This window comes from Perca flavescens, chromosome 17 (genome assembly GCF_004354835.1).
Source record: "Perca flavescens isolate YP-PL-M2 chromosome 17, PFLA_1.0, whole genome shotgun sequence".
Lineage (NCBI taxonomy): Eukaryota > Metazoa > Chordata > Actinopteri > Perciformes > Percidae > Perca > Perca flavescens.
Window position 1 is genome coordinate 22,548,393 of NC_041347.1, and position 20,823 is coordinate 22,569,215.

The 20,823-nt window shown below is 40.6% G+C and overlaps 2 protein-coding genes across 4 annotated transcripts; both read right to left on the bottom strand.

Annotated features, from left to right (window-relative positions):
* Positions 1-181: 181 nt before the first annotated feature.
* Positions 182-20,721, bottom strand: actn2b (actinin, alpha 2b). Of its 2 annotated transcripts, XM_028602877.1 has the most exons (21): positions 20,385-20,721; positions 16,585-16,699; positions 16,267-16,386; positions 16,025-16,111; positions 15,810-15,897; positions 15,322-15,400; positions 12,365-12,446; positions 11,980-12,065; positions 11,668-11,760; positions 11,090-11,320; positions 10,707-10,854; positions 10,197-10,347; positions 7,784-7,892; positions 6,827-6,967; positions 5,879-6,061; positions 4,492-4,626; positions 3,978-4,157; positions 3,635-3,781; positions 2,562-2,627; positions 2,303-2,461; positions 182-2,145 (listed from the first exon to the last, which is right to left on the bottom strand). In XM_028602877.1, exons 1-21 carry the CDS (start codon positions 20,511-20,513, stop codon positions 1,987-1,989), a joined length of 2,688 nt encoding a protein of 895 aa, XP_028458678.1. In that variant the 5' UTR covers positions 20,514-20,721; the 3' UTR covers positions 182-1,986. The 2 variants fall into 2 exon arrangements, with proteins under 2 accessions (XP_028458678.1, XP_028458679.1); XM_028602878.1 differs by lacking the exons at positions 15,322-15,400; positions 16,025-16,111; positions 16,267-16,386; positions 16,585-16,699; positions 20,385-20,721 and having other exon boundaries at positions 15,810-15,891.
* LOC114571730 (uncharacterized) lies at positions 8,397-9,559 on the bottom strand. 2 transcript variants are annotated; one of them, XM_028602880.1, is made up of 3 exons: positions 9,508-9,559; positions 9,352-9,410; positions 8,397-9,239 (listed from the first exon to the last, which is right to left on the bottom strand). In XM_028602880.1, the coding sequence occupies exons 1-3, from the start codon at positions 9,528-9,530 to the stop codon at positions 8,599-8,601; spliced, it is 723 nt and encodes a 240-aa protein (XP_028458681.1). In that variant the 5' UTR covers positions 9,531-9,559; the 3' UTR covers positions 8,397-8,598. The 2 variants fall into 2 exon arrangements, with proteins under 2 accessions (XP_028458681.1, XP_028458680.1); XM_028602879.1 differs by having other exon boundaries at positions 9,352-9,428; positions 9,508-9,545.
* Positions 20,722-20,823: the final 102 nt, after the last annotated feature.

Consider the following 20,823-nt stretch of genomic DNA (forward strand, 5'->3'; position numbering starts at 1 on the left):
TTTTGCCGATGTGGCTTTAAATATTTTTCCAATATGGTGGCACATTGCAAATGAAAGACATAGTATAAGCAATGATTTATTTTATTTAAATAATTGTTTAGTTAGTCACAGACAGTTTATTTAAGCCATTAGCCTCAAGAAGAAAGTTGAACTCACTAAATTTGTTAAAAGAGCCAGCATATGTCTTCGAGGTGTCAGTACCACCTGAGTATCTTTATTTCCCTTCCAAAATACAACAAATCAAAGCTTTCATCGAAAATACAAACATCTCTTGGACCTATAGAGATCAGTGGTGTTTCAGGTGATGTTACTTTGTTACAGTAAGAGTACACTTTTCTTTTAAATGGGATTGCTTGCTTGTCTAAATTGATTTTCAAATGAATAGTGTTCCAGAGCCTTGGGTTCAGTTTGTGTGAAGTGGCCAATGATGCTGCTCACAGAAAATCCCATCACTTTGATAACTTCCACAGTATTTTAGCACTCTTGCATGGTTCACAAATTGTCAGTGGGTGTGAAATCAAGCACAATGCTTGATTTATCATTCTTTTTCATTAAGAGCATTACATGATTGTTTTAGCACAAAGTAATTTGCAGAGTTAGCATCAAGTGTTATGAGCATGTACATAACCAGCACATTTTGGTTAAATCATTGCCACTACGGTTTATTTAAATACTTAATTTGTGAATGACAGTATGGGCATTTAAGTACTATTTCTTCATTTTATGCAAGTAAAACAGCTGAATGATATGGACAAATAAGGAATCAGTGCATATTTCTACTAATAGGTCTTAAATGTATCACAGGAAAATTGGCACAAAGATGGCTAAATATGAAGTTGCTGTTTAAGCCAAAACTTTGGGCAGGTACAAGCAAAAAAATGCTTACATTTCTCTCGAGGAAGTTGGGGAAATTGTCAGCACAATGACTTTGGCAGGCATACAAAATAGAAAAATGTCTATGTAAAAATGCTATAGTTTATCAAATTAATAAAGTATGTTAGAGTAATCTAACACATTTCAAAAAAGTTACCCAAAACACAAAGATGTCATGTGTGCCATACAATAGCCTCACCCCACACAATACAGTGGCAAAAGTTTCCCCACATGTGTAATAAAGCAGAAATACAGACAAGATAATTTTATCTCTTGCAGCCTACCTCATAGTTTTACAAAGAAGGGTAAAAGGTAACCTCCAATGCAATTTGAAGAGTTTTGGGAGTTTATTGTACTCCACTACTTTTGAGGCACATGTAAGAATTAATGGGTTTGTTGCTGCCTGAGGAAATGTTTCATCTAAAAACACTATACTCATGAGTACGGCACATTTATTAATCTGTTATCTGCCTTTTTAAACCGCTAAGCAATTGTAGACATACGTACTTTTGGGAGGCCATTTTCTACACTGTTTATTGTTGGATAGCAGTGGGTCTAAAATTGCTTTTGCAAACTGCAATTCACTGTAAAGCACCTCAAAACTTATCAGAAGATTGTATTCCCAAAACAAAGGCACTTTGAAGAAACATGAAAACACAACATTACACTGCTCAACAAAACAGGCCTTTTCAACTGTTAAACTACAGAAACACCATGATCTGTTGGCATATTACCAAGTGATCTGTATTTTTGATTGAGTAAATTTCTCTTCTAGTTTTACCTTCATCACAAAACCCTACTTTCTGCCAGACACAAGGCAAAATGTACAATGCCTTGTTTCACACAATTTGAACATGGCAATTTCTATTTGTTTAGGGGGAAATTGTTATCCAAGAGAACAGGAGAAGAGTACCAAGACAATTGGCAATGCTCAGCATGATTATAGACAGTCTAATGTCAGAAAACTACAAAACCAGGCATGGTCACAAACACATTTAATTGAAAGTATTTGATCCAACTTTCGTATAGATTCCTTAAATTCATCATAAGATGGAGGCAGGGAGGGGATTGATAGGCACTAATGATCAGAAGATGAAAGCTGTTTCTAGTCGGTTAAAGGTCGCTCTCTCCATAGAGGGCAGTGGAGAAGGCAGTGTAGTCCAGTGCTCCTGGTGGTGCTCCATGGCCGGTGTAAGGCGGCATCCTCATGATGCAATACTCTGCTTGTTCAGGGGGAAGTTCTCTCCTCAGTTCCTCCACTAGTATGTAGGGCTGTGGAGAGAAAATGCACTTCAGACATGTTTCCAGACACATGCATGCCCTTTTCCATTTTAAGCTCATGAACAAAATTGTAAATCATCAATCAAGATAGATTAGTATTTGTCCTAGAATATCTGCCTGTATGTCAGTAAGCCACACTAAAACAAACCTTGTCAGTTGCCAGGATCCGGAAGGATGCCACAACCTGATCGGCAGTGTCCGTGTCAGCAGTCTCTCTGGTCATAAAGTCAATGAAAGACTGGAAGGAGACGTTTCCAGTACCATTGGGGTCCACCAGGATCATTATACGGGCAAACTCCACCTCCCCCTGAGATAAGCATGGGTGGAGAATAAGAAGAGTTTGTACAGTATGTGTAAAATACTGATAGCATTGCCCCATCTACCCACCCACATTTGAAACCTCATACCAAGTCATAACCCATAGAGATGAGGCATGCTCGGAAGTCATCAGTTTCCATTGCTCCATTCTTCTTCTACATTCGAAGGCCAAATTTCAGGTTCACCATAAAGGAAATAAAGAGGTAAAGTAGAGTCAGGGAAGATTACAGAACCAAGTGCATTATTTTCAGTACAACATGCTTGTCAATATAGCATCAAGCATAACAGCAATATTGTTGATCCTAAACACATGCAATTTCAAACTTTTTCCAAATCCGACACTGACAAACCGATGTTTTGCACTGTGATTTAATAAAAAAGGAGAAATGATTTCAACTTCAAGCACCTAATCCATTAGCTTTTGAGATAAGACATTCAAAATTTCATGATACCTGATTTCTGAGAGAGCTTAAAAACTCAAGTAGTAATTGTAATCCCACAAATACAGTACTTGCATGCAGACACTAAAACTGTGCCTTACGAAAGTTGTATGCACAGACACACAATGTTCTTATCTGGGACATTAGTACACAGCAATATTTTTTTAAGTTTGTATTTGGCAGGTGTATTATCCATGCTGTTACTCCGGCATAGTGAGACATATTCAGCATGTGGAATTCCAAAATACAAATGTAGTTTGAATAAATAAAACTTATATACTTGTATAAACCATCAATTCACTTTCTCATGTCATGGTATTCTTATGAGCCATAACATATACAATGCTGACAAACATTCCACAGTACAATAGCAGCTCATGTTTTTAGAGTGCATTATTTGTGGTAATCTGTGAGGGCCAAAGGAGACTTGTTACATTTTCATTCACCCTCTGCACCAGGAAACGCTTTGGGTCAAATGTAAAGTCAGCTACTGAACACTCTTCCTGCTTTTAGTCAGAACTCATCCTCTTGCACACAAACACCTCTCTGGTGAGGTATTTTGGGTCAAAGAACAATCTCTTAATACAGGGTTACCACCACAACCCCTGCTCTGCTTCTGAATCGCTCTGATTGCTTCAGATGAGTCACTCAAATCACACACAAAAAAAAAAAAAAAAAAAAAAAAAGACTCCAGTGATATGAAATGGTAGAGAGAAATGTACCCTGTCAAAGTGATTGAAAGAGGATCTGAATTCATTCATCTGCTGCTGGCTGATGCCTTTGGCATCGCGGGTCAAGATCTGGGTCTCAATTTCGTTGATGGTTCGGGCGATGGTTGTGAGGAGCAGCTCCCACCCAACACGGATATGCTGTTGATGTGGTGACAGACGGACACGTTAACACAAAGAAGACACATCTTGAGAAGTTTAAAAAAATAATTTAAAAACTTGATATCTAAATATATATGCTTATTAATGTATAATTTCAATTATCTTATGTAAGAGCTTTTATATGTGTTTGCAAATACTGTACATGCATGTAGTCGTGTTTGCCACTGCCGTGTACCTCCATAGTGTAGTTGGTGTGTTTGTTATCAAACACCAGGGACTCTTGGATAAGCTGATGGTCTCCCTCCAACCTGTCAATGTTGGGCTTGTAAGCGACAATGACGTGCTCACATTGCTTCAGCTGGGTCATCTGGTCCTCCAGGGTACCTCCTATCTCCAGGGAGAAGCGCCCAATCTCCTGTTAGGATAACAAACCAGGTCAACTTCATACATCATACAGTGCTGGTCTAAATATCAGATGGTTTGCTAACTGATAGTGCAGAGAGTCATTTACTTGTCGCTAAGAGTAAATTCTGTCAGGAGATAGAGCATTTGATTAAGAAATATTTTGTGTGCATAATAATAATCCTTTGCATTATTCAATTATCTTCATTATCAGGCAAGCCACCACCAGTGTCCTTCCTTATGTGGAATGCATTTGAATATAATCATCATCATCATCATCATCCATTTTAGGTCTTTATTTGATTAGATGGAGATAACTGTCAAATTCTGAAGCCTGTATGTCTAACCTCCATCCTGGCTTGTATCCAGGGTCCAATGAGATTAGCCTGGGCAGCAAACTGTCGTCTCAGCCTTTCATGGGCATGCTGATGTGCCATCTCTTCTTGAAGGGCACCATCTCTCTGAGGAACAAGCATCTTCACCTAGAAAACACACAGATGCACACACAAAGGCCTTAAATGCAAGACCCTGGTCCCAGGTCTCGAGATTCCTCTTCTCAATGTCTTGCATTTGTATCCACGTACAGTATAGTCCTATATCTAAGTCAAACAAGTAGTGAGTAAATAATGGCACATATCGAAAAGTGACCCTCAAATTGCAAGTTCATTTCAAACTCTGCCTAGATATTGTTTTATAAGAAGAAGTCTTCCAACCTAGTAAAATCTGATTTGCCTAAGAGGCCCACTCATTTTCTGTCTCTGATACCTAGTGTGAATTTCCCTTGTCATAATTGTATACATTGCGATTCTATAAATAAGGGGTAATCAATCCATCCCAAGTCGTGTGCTGACATCAGGGTTAGGAGCAGAATCACACTAAATTTGTGGTTAAAATATCCAAGTTGTTGGGAAAACAAAACAAGAGTTAAAAACCAGGATCTGTGAACATACAGTAGGTGCTCTATTCAAAATCATAAGAAATCATCGGGAGCTAGGCACAAGAACCACAGCATGAGTGAACTACACTACATGGGCATTGAGACATTGACAATGCCACAGAGAGGTGGTAATAGGGACAGAATTATCTCTCCAAAGGGAGGGGTAATGCATACACTTCCTTGATACCCTTATTCCCAATAGGATGAACGAGGAGATTTCATTCGCTTGTTTCTTATGAAGTGAATATATGCGCGTCTTGGTTTTTCCTGTTTTAGTATCGTACATCATGAGACTGTGCCTATAGAAAGATTGTGGCTCTCACTGTTGGGATGGATTTGTTGTGTTGGTTGGTTACGGTCCCCTATAATTAACCCCACCTGTGTATATTAACTGTGAAATTGCCAGAATACACGCTGAAGAAGGGCATCTTGCCTGAAACGTCCATGTGGCAATATTAAAAAGTCAAATTGCAGTGCTGTCCTTCTTTCCTTTTTTTATTATCTACATTAAGGATCCAGCACCCAGTTTTCAAGATCTACTCATAATTTGAGCGTGTTATGTCTCATTTCTCCCTGAAAAGGGTCATCAATATTAAACAGAATTATGCTAGTATTATGCTTTAGATTCATACTGGGTGCGGAGGTAATCCAGTGATAAAACATAACAGCACTTCTTTACGTGGCTTGAGATATTGCACTACTTGTTCCATAATTAATGGTTTTGTACAGCCAGATCTGAATATCTATCTGAATAATGGCTGTATTCCTCAATATAAGAGTCTGTAAGTGAGTTTTACCTTTTCCCATTTGTTGAGAAGCTCTTCAGTTGTGAGGGTGCTGTATGGGTTGATAATGTTGGCCTTGATCCCATAGCTCTGAGAAATTTTCTGCACCTCATTGTGGATTCCTAAGATGGCCTGTCTCTCTGCATCTGCCTCGGGAAGAGTAGCTTTGAACTGCTCATGAGCTGCGATTAGACTCTGGAATGGGAAAAGGGAAGTCCTGAAATTGTATTAAATCCATTTTGTCAAAATGTATAAACATTTTTTTATTTTGGGTGTAACAGGTCAACCAACATTACTTACTATATAACATTAAACATCCAAACATGAATCATAAACAAATTAGGCGCAGGTTAATCTTAAAAGGTCCCATGGCATGAAAATTTCACTTTAATATGAGTTCCCCCAGCCTGCCTATGGTCCCCTAGTGGCTAGAAATGGCAAAAGGTGTAAACCGAGCCCTGGGTATCCTGCTCTGCCTTTGAGAAAATGAAAGCTCAGATGGGCCAATCTGGAATCTTGATCCTTATGAGGTCACAAGGAGCAAGGTTACCTCCCCTTTCTCTGCTTTGCCCGCCCAGAGAATTTGGCCCACCCATGAGAGAGAAACCTCATGGCTTTCAAACAAGAAAAGTGGCAGTTGGTCAAGGCCACACCCCCACCCTCCACCTTGCCCCCCCTCTCTCCTCCTCAATAGCTACAAACACAGAAATGGCACATACTAAGGAAAGCTCATTGTGGGACTGGCTCTAGTGGCTGTAATTCTGCACCAAGGCTTAATTTCAGGAAAGAGACTTCAGATACATTATTAGGGGACCACTAAGGTCTATATAAAAGCATCCAAAGAGCACCATGTCATGGGACCTTTAAGACTTTTTCAACAGCAGCAATCCTGTGAAATCAAAGAAGAATCTCTCAAATAGCAGTAAGTGTGTAAGTCTACAGTGTTGTTAGTAAGCCTACCTGGACCTCTGCAATAGTATGCACTATGAACATGTCCTGCAGATCCTCCATGGCTCCTTCCATCCAGTTGTTGAAAGGAGCTGACCTCTTGGCAAACTCCACAAACAACTGATCAATAGTCTCCAGCAGCTTATCTGTTCGCTGAGAGGATTACAAGATCTCACAGGTCTGTTTTATATATTTTTAAATCCTGAAAACCCCAACACATCCACCCCTATAGCTCAGCATTAGGCTCTGTCCTGAACCAAGGAGGAGTCATCTTCATATCTTACTTACAAATCCCAAACAAACATCCCCTCACCTGTTTTGATGACTAATCCAAGGGTGCATAACACTGGTATGGCCTTGTTAACCCCCAACTCTGGCTTGATTGTTCCTGACAGAATAATTCTCCTCAGCGGATGACAGGGAGTGGGAGACGGATAGAAAACAGACCTCTGTCCCTGTCATTCAGACTTAATCCTTGGCCCTTTTCCATGGCCCTCGCACATTTGCAGGTCTGGAATGGCCAGCATGGATCAGAGGAAATGGCTAGTGGGCTTTCAGCCAGTCGCTTCCTGGACAGGACTCTTACATCTATTTCTCCTTGATCCCTCCACCCTCCCATTTTACCATCCTATCTGGGTCAGGGATTTTTTAGAGGGGATCCAATTATCTCTCCTCTTCACTCTGTTCAGATGTCATTGACAGACACTAAATATGCTTACATCGACATTTTGATCAAGCTGGTTTTGTATGAAACTTCATTTTGCATCTATTGGACTCTGAAGAACATTAGCACACTCTTGTGGGGACTAACTCATTTATCCTAAGCTATGCAAACCTAAAGTTTTAGGAACTCACAAGCTATAATGAAAAAAACACTAAGCCCATGACAAAAAGTGGATATCAACACCTTTCAATTGCTTGTCAGTCACATATTAAGTTTTTGATACTGGATTTGAATGCTGCCCTCACCTCCAATGCCTCTCTCCTCTTCTGAGTCAGAGTCCCCAGCTTGTCCCACAAGTCACAGATGCTCTGGCAGCGCTGGTTCACAGCAGCCACGTCATGGTAGTCCAGCTCACTGGAAAAACAAAGCAGGAGCAGCCGGTTTTTTCCAGTTGTGCAAAAGAGATTAACTGGGGTCATTGTTTCTCCAGGTATTTAGGTGCCTTTAAAGGCCATAAGGCAAGTGATGTGGAATGTTTAATAGCATCAGTTCTATAGACTTTGCACACACTCAAGTCTGCAAGAATCTTGTGATCTTAGGAGTCAGAGCTCTTAAGGCAAGAACAAGGGAATCATAAATACAAAGAAAAGGTTAATAGAACTTGTGGCTACTAAATAAACAGAATGATATTTTGTCTATTGTGGGTTCTGGAAAAGCAAAATTAAGAGTTCATACAGCATTTCCTCTACATTAGCTTGTCCCTGTCTAAAGTGTAACAGTGTCCCTTTGTCTTAGCCAGTAGTTTGACAACCAGGATACAGCACACTGAGTGGTTTAAGCTACAGTAGCCCAAGTTTCCTTTGAATGAAAAGCAGAGCCAAAGCCTCCCAACCCCCATTATTAAAGAGAAAAGAAACATTAACATTCACTTAGGATTTAATAAGTGTCACAAACAGCACAGACCTCAAAACACAGAGCATACAATTTTGTTCGAAGTTGTTCAGTCCGGCTAAATGTTGATATATTCCTGAAGCTCCTCAGTCCATTTGGGAGTTACTGGATTTTGAGATTCATCCCATTGGTCTGTGCCTTCCTCATAGTTTGACTCAAGGGAGTGCATTTACCAGGAGCAATACAACCAGTCAAGAAGATTGGGTACTGGCTTGGTCCAACTTGGGTCAGCTATTGTGGAACTAGAAGGCATGGGGCCTTCTTGCAATGTGGAAGCAGTTGACAATCCTTGTGGCATTAAGGCATAGGGAGGCAGTGGCATGAAACCTTGTTCTTCCGGTTCGCGCTCTTCATTTCCATGCTCAAGGATTGAGGAATACAGATGCAACTCCCCAGGCTGGAAGCCAAGTTCTGGATACGTAGGAAGTGGCAGTTGAGGATAGCTTAGCTCCGCAGTTTCCCTTTCCCAGTTTCCGTGAGCCAAGTATGCTTTATATTGGTCAAGCTCATGTAGTTGAAAGAACGGTGGAGGGGGAAAGCCAGTGTCAGGTGTGGGCTGAGATGTTCTGGATGCAGGGTAGGCAGTCGCAGAATCTTGCACAATACCCCAACCAAGAGCAGCATACCATGAAGCGTCACTGGACATGACTGGGATGGGCCCCTTCTCCATTGATTCAGACGGGAATGAAACCGCAGGGTCACTCACAATAGAATGCTGTGCAGGAGCACCTTGGGATGAGCCATCATGGAAGTCAGGACGCGCCTCCATGTTAGAGAAACTGCCTTCATAAGGACCATGCTGGCTCCAGCCTAGGGGTAAAATATTGTGGTAGAAGTCAAACCCAAGAAAGTGTGAGAACAAGCAACTCAAGTTTATAAGCATCCAAGTACATAAATGTTGTAAATTAAGTGATAGTCATACCTTTTTTAGCAGGAAAGCAACAGACATTTCTGCTTACAAGTGCAATGATGACCAACAGACTGTAAAAGAAAAAAGCACTGTCAAAGACGTCAGTAAAATAAATGAGCCAATAATAGAAAACGAACAAGCAAACATAGTAGTTTAACCATCCCATACCTTGTAGGAAACCAAGTTGCCATTCGATTGTCAGCTGAAATATCTTCCTCTCTGAGCACGGGTTAAATATGAAACAGGAAGTACTCTGTAGCCAATCCCAGACTGAGAAGGTAATGATTGACAGGTGTTCATCATTGACTGCTGATTGAAAATGTCAGCATGCTTGTGAACGTGTGAACCACACCCTTCACCCTTTTAATGACATGTTCCTAACTAAAGAGAAGAGGGTTGAAGTCATTTTCATGAATACCTTTTCCTAAAGTGGTTCAAAATCATCTCACATGCAAATCACATTTAAGAGACAGTGAGTTCATATTGTTCCAAATTGTTTACTGCACTGCTTGTCTCTTTTTTTCTTCTTCTTCTACTCTCTTAAATGTGAGCAAAGGCAACAGATGTTTCGGGGACCATTTGAAGACAGCATTTTGAACGTGAGAGCAGTGTTGTGTTGTGCACGTGCCCTTTGTTGCTTGTTATTCATAATCTATCCAGACAATCACCCCTGTAGGTTATACAGTGTCTAAAGCCAAAATGCTATTAAAAGAGATACAGAAAAATTGCATTCGTTGATTTTTCTATTAGCCCCCCCTCTTTTCCCCTCTGTGGTATTGTGTTTGGCAGGACTGAAAAACATACTCCTGGGCTTCCATGACACATGACTGCAAACGTCTGCTATAAGGAGTACATACTTGAGTTCCTGTGCAATGGCGGCAATCTGCTCCACTCTGTCCTGGTGGGCTGCCAAGTCACTCTCAAAGGCCTCGTGTTTTCGAAGCAATGCTCTGATTTCTGTCAAGGTGGCTGTTTCGTAGTCCTTCTGGGAGAGGATCAGTTCTTTACCTAAATATCACACATATGCAAAGAAAGAGAGAGAGAAGGATGAGGTAAGACAGGGAAAGCTGATTAGTAGGTTAGGTCTAAACGCAGGCCTTATTTGGTCAGTGCAAATAAAGAAAATGACCTGTTTGCATTGGACAGACTCTAAAACCTTCAATCAAATCTCATTAGCAACAAGTCTAAAAAAAACTAAAAAAAACGAGATCAGCGGAAACACTGAAAAGCAGCCAGTGATGTAGGAATACAGATGCCTGTAGATAAACAGGATAAACATGTAGACATATTGTAGCAGTAAGAGACAGATAGAAAAGCAAGCATGCAGACAGTTACAGTACAATGCCAAATGTACAACTGCAACTGACCGCTGGCCCAGTTCTCATGATTGGTGGCTTTTTGGCGAAATTTTTCAGCCAGGTGGTCCAGCCTCTCCAACCTACGGATCTCTGTAAGGAGCCACTCCTCATAGCCTTTCTCTGCCTGCTCCAGCCCCTGCCATGCACTGGTTATGTCCTGAGTACAATGAAAACCACAGTTTAAACTCACTTAAGATGTTTTAAAATTATTCCACCCTGGCAAATAAGAAATACTTATTATTTGAAGTTGCAAAAAAAAGTGTAAAACAAATAATCCTCTTTTACTCCTTTATCCTGTTAAGATTTCTCCTTTAAAGTACTTGACATAAACAGTAGTGCACACAATCCCGAACACTTCCTGGCTGTTTGAACAATTTGGACTTGTGACTTACAGATACCATCTTCCCCTCAGAGGGCATGAAGGCAGGGCGATTGCTGATGCGCAACTTGGTCTGCAGGGTGTTGAAGTTAATTTCCAGCTGGCACTTCTCCTGCACCTTCGGGGGCTTGTGCTGGCGTCTGTAGTCCCTGAAGTCCTCCAGCTTTCGCTGCATCTCCGCCATGGTCTTCTCTGGGGTTCGGTTCTCCAGCCAGGGAGTGGTGCGGCGAATCCACTCAAGCAGCTGCGAAACACAAGAATACATGGGAATATAAGTGGAGAGGCAAGAAAGCCCCATGTTAAGATAGCAGTGTGTCAGGAAGATAGTGTGAATAAGCAGATGGGTCTCAGATTATCACAGCAATAGGATACACAAGTGAGAGCATAAAAAGATGTGTTTTACTTTTACTCTTAAGTTAGTTTCAGGTAAGAGGCAGATATCACACTTTAGTGTAATGTCTACTGTACATACCATTATTCACAAAAGGTCCAAAGTTTAATTTAGCTTTGACAAATCAAAGATTCCATTGCACAATGTGTCATCATCATACAAGAGAATATCTTTTAATTCAATTTCAAATCATGCATTACCTCACTGGCCAGTCTCTCATACTCCTCCATCAGTTTCTCATTCTCCTGGTTTACACCGAGCACCTTACAGATCCTGTTGGCAGCCGTCTCTGCCTGAGAGCACAGGGCATGAATATGATGTGGCGAAGTAACACAGTGGGCCATGCCCCCTATTGATTGATTCAAATTCTCTAATAACATTATCCTTGCAATTCATTTGTTGATCAAAATGACAAATGTTAGATTTGTACTATTCTCAAAATGCATATGTATAGAGATAGCTAAGTCATCTAAAAATAGAAATTGGTAAGGTGATAGGTTCGACCACTATACCTGCTCAGCTCCAGCAAAAGCATGGTAAAAACAGGACACATAGGTCATGATAGCTCGTTCATCAGGCTTGGGGGTGTTGATGATATCTATTGCAGCGTCAGGGAGGAAAAGGTCAAGGTGGTAGAAAGGAAGAAAAAAAAGTGCAAAATCAAAAAAGCAGAAAATTACTTTGGAAGAATGGAAGGAGACAGAATTAGCACATCCATTTAAGTCTTCTTCAAGTGTGATTTTAGGACTGAAACATTGCAAACACAAATAGACAGACAAAATCTCCTCATACACACATAGTCAAGTTCATATTGCAAACCCATATTTCAAAGAGGAGTAAATGAGTGTTTTTAATCAGAAAACTCATATTGGATACTTCTATTCCATTTAACATTACCTTCTGCGTCCAGCATTTTGGGAATGTCCAGGTGTTTCTCAGCTATGTCAAAAGCCAGGTTCAGGTTCCCCAAAGGATCATCCTAAATACAGAAACACAATTCTACATCACTGAACAGCAATGCTGGACTTAAAATGCCACCGCGCTGACCTCCATGCTATGGTGGACTGGACACATCATACTCCCCCTTTCACCTACTGTACATGCATATTAACTTAATGGCACTCGTTCATTATAAATTTATACTTGAGAGAGCTTCTGCACAAAAACCTAAACTTGAATTTGTACTTTTTGTAGTTTTCACATGAGCTGGATGTTTTTTTGGGAACTTCACATGTTGATGACTGCAGTTTGATCTGTTAGTTATAATTTCTCAAATCCATAACACGAATGAGGTATTGTACATGTTGGGCTTTTATCTGACAACAACTACTGATTACATCAAATGATTCTTACAATTACTGCATTTAAAATGAGAGATGATGACAAAGGCAAGCAAATCATCACATTTATGAATCAATAACCAGCAGTTATAACCATGTTAGTTATCTTTACTTCAAAATGTACTTGAATAACTATAATATTAAATTAAATTACTATAAATGAATTAGCTAGTAAATTAATCCACTAACAGATTACTCGAGAAAACATTTCACCCCCTACAATATACAACCAATATCTTGAAATGACAGATTCACACAAAAGTGACTCTGACATGAGAAACCGAGTGTTCTCACGAGTGGGAGTGGTGCATTAAACCAACAGCTGACGGTGAACCCATTCCTGCTAATGGGACAGTCAGTGAGAGTGCAATGGTGTAAAGGGATCATGCTGCTGCTATTGTCCCTATCTCTGTACCGCTGTTCCATAAAGATAGGGGGTTGGGGGCTAGCACACTACATGACAGGGCCAGCTGCTCACAGATCCAGTGCAGGACACATAGAGGGGTGGATAGGGTGGTAAATTGTTGACGGGATGCAGGGATGGATAAAAGGATAGAAGGATACCCCAATACCTCTGTGTGTGTTTGTGTGCACGCCCCTGACCAGAGCTGTCTTGGCCGGCTGTAACACCGCAAGCTTAACAAATACGCTCACCTGGAGCCAGACTCAACAGCTGTCTGGCACACAATGCAACTGTCTCCTGGCAGCATGAGCAGAACTAAAAAGTTGCGGTGTGACAGAGTGTGTGAATATGTACTGTATGTCAAAGAGATTTAAAGAGTGAGAAAAGGCAGTAGAGAGATATACAGTAGATATGGTAGATTGTGTGTGTGTCTGTGTTTGTGTGTCTCATCACTCATATTTACCCCGAGTGCCCTTTTCCTAAGTATGAAAATCGACCATCCTTACTAAGATTTTACTGATACATATCACAGTACCCATCTAATAGACATCTTCCTGACTTTCGTGAGGACTGACAGCCTCGAACTGGGGAACACGACATGACATCATGGACAATAGCAGAGGTAAAGCTAAGCCTGAGCTCTGCAGGGACTAGGGTCATATTTCTGTGGCTATTCCCCTACTATACACTATTGGGCCAAAATTGGTCTAGGTAAAGTAAATGTTTCTATTTCAGCTCAGCATTCCAGTTTCTCATGAATACATGGTCTGATTTGGTAGGCCATGAACACTTTATATGCGGTATAAAATAATAAAATCACACCAAAGCCTTATGGACAAAATCTCTATTGTCGTTTTCGCCCCTTGCCCCCAACTTTAGTTTAAGTTTAGAGTTTAGACTTTTATTTGTCCCCGTAGGGCAATTGGTTGGTTTTGGTTGGTTTTGGTATTGCAGTTTTATTGTTAGCTGAATTGTCAGTGTAAAAGAAAAGCATCAAATATCCCCACAGTAGCCAGAGGGGATGGCTGTCTGGCTGCTGTGGGGATATTTAAGACAGCCCCTTCTTCCAGCAGGGAAAGGGTGCGTTACTTGTGCATTATTGTTGCTTAACAAACACTGGAGGTCTGTCAGCTGGGCTCTCTAGCTCTGCAAACAAGCAGCATGGCTCACTGAGGCCCTCACCTGTTTAAATTCAAACACAGAGAATCCTGGCCATTTTTTTAAACCCAGAGCGTTTAAATGAGCTGTGGACTTGTTTGTCCTGAAACATATTTAAGATCAAGTAGTATGAACACACCAGTGTGCAGGATGGAAAAAGTGCCAAAACCAACCAAAAATGCCTTGGTGTACATATGTATCACCTCACCATGAAATTTAATGTTGTAATGGGCATAGTGGGATAAAGACTAAAGCAATTCATGCTAATTATGCTAAAGTTGTGTACCACGTAAACTGCTTTAGTTTAGAATATTGAAGATGATATGAGAATAAATAAATGCACTTGGTATAAAAACATTATGCTGGGAAGAAGAAACACATCCATAGAATAAAGAATCATTATATCCATTCGCCAAATAACACACAGTTTCATCCGCAGCAAACATTACTGCACAGTGCTTCCGCCTACGACAACCCAGTGGACCACCCATGGACAGCTTACTTCGTCTTAAAGACTTTACACTGTAAACAACATGGAGCTGGTCCTATTACATGCCACATATTTCTAAGTGTACCCAAAAGTGCCATAAATAGTTTCAACAGTACCCAACGAACTATTTCAAGCTCAAACCACTCTATTTTGTAATCATCTCTGGATCAAACACCCTTTTCCCAGATAACTCAATCAAACAAGCAACCAGGTGAGCAGTGTAAGTAACTTAGTAGCAGAGGAAATGGCTCAAAATATAGCATACAGTCCTAGATATAGACTAGTTTTTCTCAGTCAACAAGTCAACACATCATAAAACGTAGCCCATAAAAATTATACTGAGTTCAGTATGTGTTTTAATCAGCTCACACTGTGACAGAGGTGTTAATTTTGTGGAAATCAGTCATGTTAGTTTTTGGGGCTGAAACACAGCATCCTGGTTACAAGAGAAACCACACAACACCTTGTTGAGCTTAGAGTAGTCGAGGAGGTCGGGTCTGTGCCTATGAATCAGGGCGCAGAAGGCCAGGCCATCCTTCCAGCTTCACAACCCGAAGAGCAGAGAAAACCAACATGTCAGTTCAAAAAGGTAACTTGCTAACTTGACTCAGAGATGCTCTGGAGTCCAGTTAAAGCATTAACTATTAGAGGTAGAACAGCACTTGGAGGCAGCCTTTTGCTGATGCCATACTCAAGTCTAGATATTTTGTATAGTTTAAAGTCCACCACAGGAAGAACTTAGTACTGATATAAAGCTATCAGATGAGTTTATTCACTGTACAAACTCCATATTAGTGTAATATCTACTGCCATAACACATTTCTGTATGGTCAATTGAAATAAACCTGCATAAAATGAGAGAACAACCTAGATTAGCTATCGATCAAAAAAAGTATTGCTATAACCAAACAGCTTTTAAGATTAAATGAGCATGATGTGTAGAACACTTACCTGACATGGAAGTTTTGGACATTGACATTCCTGTAGGGGGCAGTCTTTCTCTGACACCACAGGAGAAGACCTTCCTTGGCAGATGTTTCTGAGTAGAAAGTGAATTCATAGGAAATGGTTCCATAGTGGTGATAACATAGTATACGTTCTTTGTTTGGATTCAGTGGACACTATGTCAACGGAAAATGAACTAGATTTGGATTCTATTATCTCACCTTCTACAGAAATGTCCTGAATGGCGAAGCGGAGGATGATAGTCCAGATCATTCCAAGAGTCATCTTCACATTACCGTCCACAATCTCTGAAAGGCAAACAACCTGTTGCCATCAGTCTGCACTAGAGTGAATAATAAAGTCTGATTATCACTCATAATAAATACTCATAAATATAATATTCTATGTTTCGGAGTTCGTGTTGGACACCTGATATTCATATATACAGGAAGGTTTTGCGTACCTTCAGCTCCAATGGAGACCAGCTTCACTCCTTTGCTCGTGATGAACTCCAACGCTTTGTTGACGTTAGCAATCTTATGAAACCGCATCTTCCCTCTGTCTGGCTTGGGTAACCTCTCTCCTGCAAAGAGAACATTATGTGACAGAGTCAGATATGTGCTCAAACTGAAACAAGTTTTTTATCACATTAAAAGCAAAATAAACCACAAAATGAATACCACATTGATGAAAATGCTGCTAAAGGTGATTCAAATGTGCACATTATCCTACTGGTGTGGTATCACAAAGAATAAATTGTGAAAAGCTTTAGCGCTCTAACCTGAGATTACTTCCAGGAGCAGCATGAGTTTGAGTCCATTCCTGAGGTCGTCCTCAATATTTTCAATTTGAGTACCAGCTTTCCTCAGGTGGGAGTTACACCAGGCTGTGAAGGTCTAACAGGAAAGGGAGACCCAGGTCCATTAAAATGGGATTTGATAAAATGTCACCATACAAATGCAAATTTCTCTGGGCATTCAAATTGCAGTTATTCCTGCACTTCTGTGAAGCTCTGTTGATGCACCACAGATAATACGAAATGAGAAATACCGCTAATCTATAAATAATATGCATATAGCAGTTTGACAAGAATTATTTCTTCTTTAACTTGACTTTAAACCTCCATTACATTAGATTTTCCTACAAGAATAATATTCTTCTCTGCACTAGACCTAAACAAACTGAGGCAGCTAACAGCTTAACACGTCTTCACTACAATACTATCATATACCAAATCAATATTAACCTCTTTGACCACTGCTACATTTTCAGATTAACCTTCAGTGACCCACTTGTGTCCAATTTCAACTTTTTCTTCCAGTAGTTCCACAGCTCACAACCATCAGAACAAAACCATGTGGGGTACCGAAATACTGTAAATCAAGTTAAGACAGGATCATTGTCTTTCTCCTCCTATTTTTATAAAGTCTGTCAATAGCGAGCCACAGAGTTCACAGGCACTCAACACTGTACGGATGAAAGCTCAGAGCCGACCACAGAGCACATTCCGACCGATATAAGGCGTTAAATTTAGACCGCTCTGCTGTGCCTCACGATAAGAGACTGGGAGGAAAAACGTCAAAACGTCTCGCTGCGTCAACATGAGTGAAAATGTCACGTGGATACCGAGAGTTTTCCCCTCACGTCACCTTCTGTCACTTGTTTGCCACTTATAATGTGATTGGTTACAGCTGCAAAGAGATAGCTTTATCACGGTACATGCATGCTGTTCTTCCAGGTCACACTCATTACCATGCTGAGGTATGAAGACAGGCAGGCGTGGATAAAGGATGAGAGCATGGTTACATATTCTATTTTTAAATGATTTGAGGGATATATTTGAGGTTTAAATGGTTTAAATGGTCAATTGTAAGCTAAGTGAATGCTAGACTTGGCATTTTGCTCTTTTCCTTTTTACCCTCACAAAAAAAAATGAGCATTTTAAATTCAGGGATCAAAGTATAATGCTTGCGGTACATTCTAAAACATGTATTACAGTTATTAGTAGTCAATAGTAATTCAAGAAAGAATGGATACATAAGCATGCTTTACTTTTACATTTGGATTAACTTTTTGGCACTTCATTTTTGAGAAAATTGTGTAATGAATTTACGTCGAGGAAATGTAAGTAACATAACATACAGGCCTATATCTTATCTATATCTTATATCTTATATCTAAGAATGAACACAAATGTAACATGTTTTATTTTTCTAAAATGTAGCTCTGTAGTTTTTACTTTGTAAAGTTTTTGAGCTTCTTTTAACTTTGGTATGAACTTTTGTATTTTTACACCTGTCGTTTTATGGGCTAATATATAAATTCAAGTTACTTGAGAAAGATATTTCAGCACTTTTACCAACCCTGATTCTTACACATCCTTGTACCCAGTAGGGCTGTATATGGGTGCCCAGCCAACCACTTAGGCTTCCCCTCTGAATGCCGGTGCAAGAACAGAATATTACAGGCTTGAGAGTAAAGGCCATCACATTCCACACTGAGTGAGTCCCCAGTGTGTATGTGACATTTAACTGCTGCCCTTCTTGTAAAAGAAAATGTGGCCTGCTGGTTCTCCAAATTTGACTAAGCCACAGTCGTAGACCCATGCTGCCCACTTTCCAAGCCCCCTGCTCCCTCTCCAGCACTACTGACCAGTGACGATTAAAGCTAAAAATATTTATGAATCCCATCCAGTGAGGACCAACCCTGTCAGTGAAGTAGCTCATGCTTTTGGGGCCTCGCTAGGTCACCATACACATGCTGTGTCAAGGATGATGGAAAATACATGAGAATTGAATGTTTAACATTTTAACGAAAAGATAGAGCCGATAATATTATTCACTGAAGAAACCACAGCTGCTAGCATGATTTGAAGTAATGTCGCTGCACCAAGGCTTGAGCTAGATAATAGATCTCAGGCTATATTGGAGAAAAAGTGGCCCTAATGGACCAAACAAAAGCCTTGTGGCTACAATACTGCTCACTGTAAGTGTCAGGCAGGGGTATAAAGGTATATAAAAATATATAAAAATCTGCTTGGGCATAGAGCAACTTCATCATCTCCCACCATGCCAAAAACAAACACTATACCGCGTTACTGTATACAGCCATCACTGGTACTTTGTGTCAATTCTGATCATTTTGAACAGCTGCTCTCCAATGAGCAACTTGTCAACTCCAAATTATGATCAGTAAAAGGATAAACACTGGAATAATAGGTCTATATACAGACCAGGGACATATTGCTGCCTTGTGTTACCAAAAATACACAGTATTGTCATCATCCCGGTGGGGGCCAGGAGGTTATGGGCACGGGCAAGAGCTGCAGTTTAAGGCCCAGGCAAACTTTTAAAGCCCTAAAACCAACTGACAGTGTGGGAGGTCGAAGCTATTTTGAGTTGAGCTGGTGCTGCTGGTACAATATTTCTGCATGGTTTCTATAAACAAAAGAATTCCGCACCAAGGACACTGGATTAACTATACTATAATGCCTTTTGGTCCCGAGGTTAAAATTAGATGCAGCGTCCATTCTAATCCCAAGAGCGTCATCATGTGTTAGAAGCATCTGTTGACAGCTCGCATTCCGCACGTATCAGTGGAGAGGCAGCAGTCTGGAGAGCCGCTGGAAGGCACAGCTATTGTTAGCTGGTACCCACCGCATCCGTCCGTCAAGCCGCCCTCCCTGGCTGGACAATCGGCTGCGTCAAGTCGGCAGCACTTAACTACAACCATACCGGAAGTTAAGTCACGCTGTCCTTCAAATTACAACTCCAAGTGAAACTTCCAGTTTGGGGGGTTGGGGGCTTAATTCCAAACTTTACATTAATAGTACAGCGGATAAGCTCTCATTGCATTTTATGAGAAAAGCATGAAAAATATAATAATAAACTATTAGCCTTTTCGCGTAAAGATTTTTTAGTTTTGCTTACAATTTGAACTGTAGGCTATAGACCAAAATCTCCTGTTCTGCAGTTTATGAGCTAATTAACGGTTATAAGTGCCAGATAGACTGGCTAAAGTAGATGTCGTTACTTCATTGTTTACTTAACTACTTTAACGTTATTAGTTTATGTGAATTGGTGCCGAGCAGAGGCCACCTTACGAAGAACAATTCAACGAGTTTGGGTTGTTAATGGTTGCTACGTGACATTGTATTGTGCAGCACCTTTCTCAAAATGACGTTACGCATGACATGACGTAGCCAAGCTACATACACACAAATTGGTAATTGCAGAATACAAATGTTTTATTAACTTGGCGTCTATGGTAAAAGAAACAGCAAGTTACTTTTTATTCGCCATTAACGTTAGGTATTTTACTTTGAAACTATTAACCGGATGTTCCGCTCCTTACTATGGTCTACTTGACGAGCTGTCTAAAACTATGATGTCCAATTACTCAAAGAGTAGCGTTACATGGAAATATCAAATAAACTGTTTGAACTTTGAAAAAAGAACTTCTAATGTAATTCTTACCGTGCTAGTTACATTGTAGTTGTCTGTATCCATCACACAGTGCGAAAATATAGCAACTCAATTTAGTTTTTATCATTTAAAAGCGTTTTTGTTTGTTTGTACTTACTTTCCTCTGCTGTTGTTCCCAGGCAGGGTCCAGTAGCATGTCCCTGTCCCACTCATCCTCCTGGAGCATGTACTCCTCCTCATAGCCGTTATCATAGTGCACCGTGGTCTCCACCTGGGTCATCATCATTGTGCCGTTATACTTTCTGTTCCCCCGAAACTCAACTGCGTGTTGTCCTTAAGGACGGACAGCTGGATTGACTGTAATGCTGATGACACGATAGTTCCCTAACTTTCTCTCTGAGCTGCTGCTTCTCTCTCTCTCTCTCTCTCTCTCTCTCACGCTTGCCCTTGTCCTCCCGACCTGACAGACGCCTGGCCCTGGTTGCCACAGATGAACAAGCGACGGTATCATTAGTACTGGACAGCCACGTGATGCCTTCATACCTTCCCCCCAAAATCCCCATCACCCACCCACCCACCCACACAAACTGCAGCAG

Bases quoted from the DNA above. Each gene is read 5' to 3' on its own strand.
- LOC114571730 (XM_028602879.1), bottom strand. From the start codon at position 9,530: ATGGCAACTTGGTTTCCTACAAG. The intron at 9,429-9,507 runs GTATGGGATGGT...CGTCTTTGACAG, and splicing joins GCAACTTGGTTTCCTACAAG to TGCTTTTTTCTTTTACAGTC. The intron at 9,240-9,351 runs GTATGACTATCA...TTTTACCCCTAG, and splicing joins TTGCTTTCCTGCTAAAAAAG to GCTGGAGCCAGCATGGTCCT.
- actn2b (XM_028602877.1), bottom strand. From the start codon at position 20,513: ATGATGATGACCCAGGTGGAGACCACGGTGCACTATGATAACGGCTAT. The intron at 15,401-15,809 runs GTAAGTGTTCTA...CGGGTTGTGAAG, and splicing joins GTCCAAAACTTCCATGTCAG to CTGGAAGGATGGCCTGGCCT. The intron at 2,146-2,302 runs GTTTGTTTTAGT...TTCTCTCCACAG, and splicing joins GGATCCTGGCAACTGACAAG to CCCTACATACTAGTGGAGGA.